Raw genomic sequence first — 8654 nt, 5'->3', positions numbered from 1 at the left:
CCCTATGGTTTTTGGGCTGGTGAGTGAATGATCCTTTAGTTGCTCCTGTGCTGAACCTGCAGCTCAGCATCTCTCTTAAAGATGCAACTGCTGAGGTGGGGTCTCTAAACCAGGAGCCTCTGGAAGGACAGCAGGCAGCAAAAGCCTCTTCTTGGTTTGAGAATACTGAGCTCAAATGTCTGTGCATTTATAGTGCAGGAGCTCAGGCTAGAAAAGCCAAAAGCTTTGCTATTCCGAGCAAAACTGCAGCTGCCTTACCTCAGTGAACTTTAAAAGTGGTGGGGATTTCGGTGGTGTATCAGTTCTGTGAAATACTTTGTTTTTCTCTTAACTACAAGCATGAGAAGTTTCCTTAACAGGAGCATTAGGCAAGAACAGAATTAAAACAGGTCCTTATGCATTACGTTCTTGCTATGGAGCTAAGGTGTATGTGAGGGGGAGATGCATTTGGGACTGCATGGCTTAATAGCCATGGTCTCACTATTTCAAAGACCATCCAGTTCCACCCCTCCCCTCCCCACCACAGGCATGGACACCTTCAACTAGCCCAGGCTGCTCCAAGCCCCATTCAACCTGGCCTTGGACACTGCCAGGGATCCAGGGGCAGCCACAGCTTCTCTGGGCACCCTGTGCCAGGGCTTCACCACCCTCACAGGGAAGAATTTCTTCCCAATATCCCATCTAACCCTGCCCCATCAGTGTGAAGCTATTCCCACCCTTGTCACCCTGGAGCCTTCTCTTCTCCAGGCTGAACAACCCCTACACTACAGATTTCCCTCTTCATGCTTGGCCTTCATCCAGGATAACACCGTCCTGCTTTGTTGCTTAAGAAACCAGACTTTGTGCAGTAACTCCTGACACATTTAACCCAACAGACTGGAGCTGTTCTGGTGACTGATCCCTTCTCCTCCCTGGTCATAGCAGTGATTCTGTTACACCAGTGCAGTCCTTCAGCCTGGGCCCCAGCAGCACAGCTTTGGCTCTGCTGCAGCAGCAGCAGGCGTGGGCTCCAGGTGTTCTGTGCCTGGCAGTGCCCGCACCGCGGCTGTGCCAGGGGACAAGGGCTGGCGTGCCAGGAGCCAAGTCCTCTGCTAGGCAGGGTTAGTGCCTGATTGCTGGGGAGACATTAACTGTCAGACTTCCATTTTTATGAGGCATCAGGCACTGCTCCCATTACAAGCTGCACCCACCCACAGAGCACCTGGTGCACTGACCCTGTGCTTGCGCACTCCTGCTGCTGCTGAGGCTGGCTCATCACCACTGTCCTGGCAACAGCCTGCTGAGCTGAGCACATAGCATTTAGCAAAATTCCCCCCCCAAAAAGCACAGTCAGAAGTACATTAATCAGTTCCGCTTCTTGGCTCCAAGGCATAAACAGATGAGGAGCACTGCAGAGTTGGTCACAGCAGCAGCTGAGCCCTTCGCCTCTGTTGCTGCCCAGGGAAGGACAGTCACAAGGGTTTACACACAATTAAAGTGGCATCTCCAGGGTGTTCATGCTGTCCCTGAGGTCACACAGGCTCAGGGCTGTCTGGTTCAATCCCTGCTCATGCAGGGCTGCATCTGTGCAGTGGATTATCACCAAAGATGGAGACTCCACCACCTCCCTGGGTGACCCATGCCACCACTCGGGCCCCCTCCCAGCTGCAAAGTGAGACAGAGGAAGGCAGAGATACCCTGTTGCCAGTCGAGCCTGACTCTAAAGACTGCAACTAATAAACAAACTCCAGCAAAAAACCACACTGCAGTGTGCCCCCAGTGCACAGCTATACCTCTGCCAACAGCGTGTGCTTCCTGGAGTGCCAGCAGGAAAGGCTGATGTGCCTGCAGCTGTAATCCTTGCACACAAAGTACCTGGCTCTGTCTCTGGGGTCTCTGTTACAGATGCATGAGGAAAATTTAGGGGAAGACCAAGAAAAATGCAGAGAAAAGCAGCTGGAACCGATGCTCTTCCCCTAATAACACAGTTACACCAGCCTCATTTGTTTTGTTACTTTATTGAAAGTGGCAGATCCCTTTCAACGTTTTTGAAAACTAAACCCATTGTTGCTTTGAGTACTGGACGAAGGGTGTGGGGATTGTTTCCTTTAAAAAGTTTCCTCGTTACACTGCAGAGCATGTGAGTGACAATACAGGTACCTTATCCACACGGTTTGCTACCGCTGTGAACAGCAACTTCAACAGCAGCAGGGGCCCTTGTGCTGGCCTGCAGCCTCTGCCTTCCCCCTCTCCAAGTGTCCTGTCTCTACATTAACTTCTCCTCCTGAGGGAAAAGTGGGTTTGTTCTGTTCTTCCTAACTGCAGGCTCTGAGCTGGCTCTCACCACAGAACACTGCAGCAGAGATCCAACAGCAGCACCTCTTCTCTACTGTAAAGTTCATAGCGTTGCTGAGCCTGGATTTGTCCATCAGGACAAATAAAGGACAGTCATAAGGTAAAGTGAGCACCATACACCAGGATGAGGGAACGTATGGTCCTCCTGAGCTACTTGCAGCCTAGCACTTAAAGTCTGCAGGTCTGAATCTAAGTACCAAAAATCAAGCCTTGTTTATAACCAAGTGGCCTGTCATTAAAAAAATGCTGAACAGCTCCAGCCTTTGTTCTCAGTGACTCTGGGATGAGCCATATCATCCACACACAAACACTCAGACAGGAAGGTCTGGGTAACTGAGTTCTTGCTGACTTCATGGGAATCTCTTTTCAGTTAGAGAGCAGCTCTCTAAGCAACCAGCTGTCCGGGGTTATTTTCCTAAGTCTATTTTTCTAGACCTTTAAAGTGTAGATTTAAGATCTGTGTGCTTACCTGAATTAAAGATTTGCTTTATAAACTAGTATGATACAGAAAGCAAAGCTCCTGGGGATGGCTCTGCTGGAATACCTTAAGCAGCCAATACAGCAGTAGATGCTTTACCTTCTCTGCTACCAAACACCACCCCAGCTTGTCAACTGGAACAGAGCCCTGGCTGCAGTGAGTCTAGATCCCAGGCTGAAGAAGGAGCCAGAAAGGGAAGGTTGAGAAGGAGAGGGAGGCCTAGAGCAGCTTTTGGGAATCCCCAGCCCCACCACACTGCTGTGAGCCATCCAGTTTATGTCTTCATGTAGAGCACAGGTTCTTGCATCAAAACCTGCTCTGTAGTGTCCCTCTGCCTTGTGGACCAAAGCCCTGCTGATGCCTGCAGCTGTTGTGTTCCCCCCATTCCCCTTTTTAACCCTTCTGCCCCACGTGGGCCTGCTCAGCTCAGACGAGCACTGCCCAGCCTGCCTGTGGAGCTGCTTCAGCTGCCAGAAGTGCCAAGGACAGGAACTCCACCAGCTCCCACAGCAAACATACCCACTTTGCCTTCTGCTCCCTGGAGATCCAAGGCAAGTTCTGCTGTTGCCTGAAGTAGATGAACTAAAGCCTAATACAAAATGATGTCCCAGACCCAAAACCAGAACAATCAGCAAACCCATCCTCCTATGAAACGACAGGCTGGGAAAGAGCAACCGTGTATCAGCTCAGCTGCTGCAGCACTGGAAAGCATTGTTACTTGTGTGTGAAGGGCTTGAAGTGATCCTCCAGAACAACTGGAGAGTGGGTCTCACTCTCCCAGAGGCCCTAAATGCCTGGAGAGCTTCCCACCATCCCTGTACTCACACACAACTGCTCACAAATGCTTCTTTAGGAAGGGCAGGAGACTAAACCCATCAGACTTGCCTGTGAAACACATCAATTGAAGAGATTCTCCCTTTTTCCAGCAGCCAGGCATTTACCAGAAACAAGCTGTGAATCAAACCAAGCCAAAATGGACACAACCATTGTAGGAAAACAATTAAAAACTGCATTGATTACATTGTAAAAACAATTAGACCACCCATCTCGGGTTCTGCAAAAGGTCTAAATTGTACTTGCATTGCAAACCCCACCCTGGGTTATCATGGAAACACGGCTAACATGAAGGCTCTGAAATGTCCTGGAGTCCATCACAATGTCACATCCAACGGCAGATGGTGGTCTGGATTAGAGATGTAGTTCTTATGAAGCTGGAAAAAATCCTTCCCCCTCACGACAACAGCAGGGAGTGTGAGTGTCAGCGGGCAGAGGTCAGGTGGTTCCGACTGTGTGAAAACCTGCAGGGAAGAATTGACAAGGGAGAACTGGTCAGCACTGGCTGGCTGAAGCTCTCACCTGGAATGGTGCCCAGAGGCACCCACCAGCAGCTCTGTGGGGGAAGGGGTCAGGCTGCGTGGGTCTGTCCCCACTGCCATTGCCACTGCCAGTTTTTACTAGATAAAGTCCTGACAGACAAAACCAGCGCTTTAACAAAAAGCCAAGGTGGTTTGACACTTTTTCAGGCTTTCAAGATTCAGTTTGCACCTAACAAGAAGTTTTCAGCACTAGTGTTTTATGGTAAGAAAGCAACCGGGTCTTTGAGGTTTTGCAAGCCCCCCCCCAAAAAACAAGTATCTTGTGCTTCTGCCCCATCCAGCAGTGTCATTTCTAGGCTGACAGAAGGGAATGATGCTGTAACAACTACCTGTCTGCAGTCACGCCCACACATCCATGAGCACCTCCTGCTCAGTCAGAGGCTCAGGTTTTACAGATATCACAGGACACCTTCTGTGACCTCTATGGGTCAGCCAGCAGAATTGAGTGTTCTCTTCCTGGCATTACGTGATTATTAGATGAGGGTTCTACACAGTCCCATGGTGTATTTGCTTGGAAGCTTGAATGATGTAGAAACAGAATCCCTCTAGGATGGCCATTATATTTGGTCCTTAATGTCTACAGCTCTTCTTCGCTTGACAGGACAAGCAGGGGGTCAGGCCCAGACAGCATGGGTTTACGAAAGGCAGGTCCTGCATGACCAGTCTGATCTCCTATGACCAGGTGACCCCCTTAGTGGATGAGGGAAAGGCTCTGCAGGTAGTCCATGATCTCAGCATTCTCCTGGAGAGGCTGCAGCCCACAGCTTGGACAGGTACACACTTTGCTGGCTTAAAAACTGGCTGGATTGGCTGAGTCCAGAGAGTGGTGGGGAATGAAGTTACATCCAGCTGGGACTGATCACTAGGAAGGTTCCCCAAGGCTCAGTGTTGGGACTAGTCCAGTTTAGTGTCTTTATCCATGATCTGGACAAGGAGATTGAGGGCTCCCTTAAGCACATTCACAGATGACACCAAGTTGGGTGGGCATGAAGGCTCTGCAGAGGGATCTGGACAGGCTGGACCAAGACCAATGGGGTGAGGTTCAACAAGGCCAAGTGCCAGGTCCTGCACTGCAGTCACAACAATCCCCTGCACTGCTACAGGTTTGGGGCAAAACAGCTGGAAAGCTGCCCGGTGGGCAAGGACTTAGGGATGCTGCTCAACAGCAGCTGAACATGAGCTGGCATGTGTGCAGGTGGCCTAGAGGGCCAGCAATTGCCCTTGTGTCAGCAATAGTGTGGCAGCAGGACCAGGGCAGTCACCATCCCCCTGTGCTGGGCACTGGTGAGGCCCCACCTTGAGTGCTGTGTACAGTTCTGGGCCCTCATGCCAAGGACATTGAGGGGCTGGAGCATGTCCAGAGAAGGGAATGGGGATGGGAAAGGGGCTGGAGCACCAGGAGCAGCTGGGGGAGCTCAGCCTGGAGAAAAGGAGGCTCAGGGGGGACCTTGTGGCTCTGCACAACTCCCTGACAGGAGGTGGCAGCCAGGTGGGGTTTGGACTCTACTCCCAGGGAACAAGGGGCAGGACAAGAGGAATGACCTCAAGCTGCACTGGTGGAGGTTCAGGTTGGGAATAAGGAAGAATTTCTTCATGTAAAGGGTTGTCAAGCATTGGAATGTGCTGTCCAGGAGGTGGTGGAGTCACCAGCCCTTGAGACATTCAAGAAACAGCTGGATGTGGCACTCAGTGCTCTGGTCTAGTAGACACAGTGGCTATCAGTCAAAGGCTTTTCCAACCTTACTGATTCTGTTCCATTCAATGGGTACTTGAGTTACAAGGCACAAACTTTAACCCATCAGAAAGAAAGGCTTAGAAAGCCTAAGTTCAAGGGTGTAAAGGCTGTAGAGCTTGGGCTGTGTTTACAGGGGCAGCCAGAGCATAGAACAGCTTCTTCTGTCACACAAAGCACATCCAGCCTGCTAACCAGGGAGGAGCCAAATGTTAACTTTCTCTCTTGATAAGGAAAGGGTGAGATTTAGGGAAAGGGAAAAAAGCCAAAATCATGTTAAATAAAGCCTGATAAATCTGTGACCAGGTTAGCTGTGTTAGTGCCTGCAACACATGGATTTGACTGGACCTGGTGCCACCAGTGGAGCCAAGTTTGACCCGGCAAAGAACTAAATTCTACCAGACTACACTCCTTCACTGGTTCAGTAAGTAATTCTCTCCAGGAAAAGTACACTTTCCTGTATACCTAAAGCTGGGCAAGCAGTGACTAGCTGCACATAGTGCTTTGAAGCACATTCCTTGCAATGAAACAGATATTTATTAACAGAAACTTTCTATCCCAAAAGTGATCCCAGTGAGATTTTGCATAGTCCTTGCAGCCTGGGTAATGGGACCAGCAGGATATCAGATGTATATAGATATATGTGCAGAATGAAGGTGAACAGCAGCATCTTTCTGTGCCTTGCAACATACATCACCACTACAGAAACCTGACTTCTGAGGCAGACAAACTGTTTGCATTAAATGAAAGCAATTAAAAGAAGTGCCATAGGAACTATCAGGGCAGCTGTCATGAATATTCCCTTCTGTCTGTCCTGACTGCTTGGGACTGACCTTTGCACAGCTGTGGAGCACAAGAGCCACGTGGTTCAGTGCTGGCTCCACCCCAGCTCACACGCAGGACACTCACCTTTGGACCCGCTCCACCATGTGCGCTATCAGTTTGTCAGAGATGCCTGGGCAGGACTCCTCAGCCAAGCTAAAGGCGTTCTCCAGCTCCTCCATGGCTCCCACGTTGCCTCCAGTCTGCTTGTGCTTATCTTTGAGCTGCAACCCAGAAACAGGGCATTAGGTCTTTATTTTGTTGCAGAAAGCACCGGTTGAGAAGTGCAGCACTGACATTAAGGCCCTTTCCCTTTTAGTATGACTCCACCAGGGTGCAGGAGGGCACCCACATTCCACTTAAATGAACCAAAAAGAGTTCCTTTTGTTGGTCAGGAAAGTAGAAGTCCACTGTCTGGGGTTCAAATTTGCCTCCAGGTACTTATGGCAATCAAAGTCCTTACCTAACAGGATGTACTCTTGTAACTAAATGTTACAAGAAATGGACCAACAGCCCTGAAAACTCCTAAGTAGTAACAGCACGAAGAACTCCGGGTGTATCTGAGGCAGTACAATGACCTTTGCTGCTCATGACAGCCCAGCACCCAGACACACAGGCTCACAGGCAGGTTGGGCAGAATATATCCAACGCCAGGAGTATAGTCACCACCCCTTTTAATAACCATAAAAAAGTTTGAGTTGCTTCTAGTGACTGGGCAGACAACTGCCACACCAGGGATCCTGAGCACCTTCACTTCCAACATTCCTCTCTAAGGGAGCTTTACCCAGGGGGGCAGGGAAAGAAAGTCCACGCACCAAGCCCCCCACATGCAGCATCTACCTCAGTTCACATCTCTCATGGTCAGTGCACTCCGACTAGGCCTCTACTTGCACATGTTTCCAGCTGTTAATCTGAAATAGCTACACCTCTGTTGAGAAGGAATGCCTGAAAGGTCACTGGTGCTGAGCCTGAAGGAGTCCCTTGTTGGAAATCCTACATTTCCACCCCCTGCAGCAGTTCCCCATCTCCTTCCCACAAGCTGCTTATATGACAGCCCCTTCCTCAGGGCACCATCACACAAGGAGCTGAACAACAATCAAGCGTCCTGTTGAACCAGCAACATCTGCCAGCTTACCACTGTCCAGTTCAATTAAGCTCTCATTAGGCCCTGCTGATTAAAGGGCTTTACACAAGCCTCGCAGTTCTTTGCCTCAGTTCTAGGATCAGCCTATCCTGTTGCTGGAGCTCACCTTTTCTCCGTGCTTCGGAAAGCAGAACAATGTGAATGCTAATCCCCAGCTGCAGTCGTTCCTGTGCACCAAGGCCCCTGCTGGGAACAAACAGTTCCCAGCCAAAAAGGGCTGCTGCCTCCTCAGTGGGGCACCTGTTCCCTACCACAAAGCTGTGGGAACAACCCATGCACACCTCTGCTCAGTCAGAAGTGGCAGGGACACGGAGGGCAACTCAGTTACACATCAAGGATACAGATTTCACAGCCAAAAATAGGTGTGATGCTAAAACCAAGAATTTGATGTCTACCTACCAAAGGCTGCCCACCTCAGAATAAGCAAAGGGTCTGTCCTGGAGGTAAGTTGTCAGTTTATCATCAGCCTTTGATGCCAAGCCCTTGACCTTCAGCTTGCCCAGCAGCCTATGATGGGAGGGAGCAGTGTGTGCTGGACTCTCTGTTCCACTGCAGAAGAGCTCTCTGGAGGCTTGTGGGAGTTAGAGCACTGCAATGAGCTCAGCCTTACTAGGCCCAAACATCATTTTACCTCCCTACCCCAGGATGTTTCCAGATTTGCAGTTGCCCACACCTGTTAATGACTCCTCACGGGCCATTTTCAATATTAACATCCAGTAACACACATTCAGGGAAGGTAAAGGAAAGATTACAAAGAACATCTCAGTC

General features: G+C 50.0%; 1 protein-coding gene across 1 annotated transcript in view; it reads right to left on the bottom strand.

The window, feature by feature from the left end:
- Window positions 1-1978: 1978 nt before the first annotated feature.
- The window catches only part of STK25 (serine/threonine kinase 25), a 21375-nt gene continuing 14699 nt past the window's right edge, over window positions 1979-8654 (bottom strand). The window contains exons 11-12 of the mRNA XM_008629523.2: window positions 6830-6966; window positions 1979-4110 (exon numbers count right to left, since the gene is read on the bottom strand). Of these exons, the coding sequence (XP_008627745.1) occupies window positions 4071-4110; window positions 6830-6966 (177 nt within the window). The 3' untranslated portion in view covers window positions 1979-4070. The remainder of the gene's footprint in view (window positions 4111-6829; window positions 6967-8654) is intronic.

The sequence above is a fragment of the Corvus brachyrhynchos genome, unplaced genomic scaffold (genome assembly GCF_000691975.1).
Source record: "Corvus brachyrhynchos isolate BGI_N302 unplaced genomic scaffold, ASM69197v1 scaffold223, whole genome shotgun sequence".
Taxonomy (NCBI): Eukaryota; Metazoa; Chordata; class Aves; order Passeriformes; family Corvidae; genus Corvus; species Corvus brachyrhynchos.
This window is presented reverse-complemented; position numbering and strand designations above follow the sequence as displayed.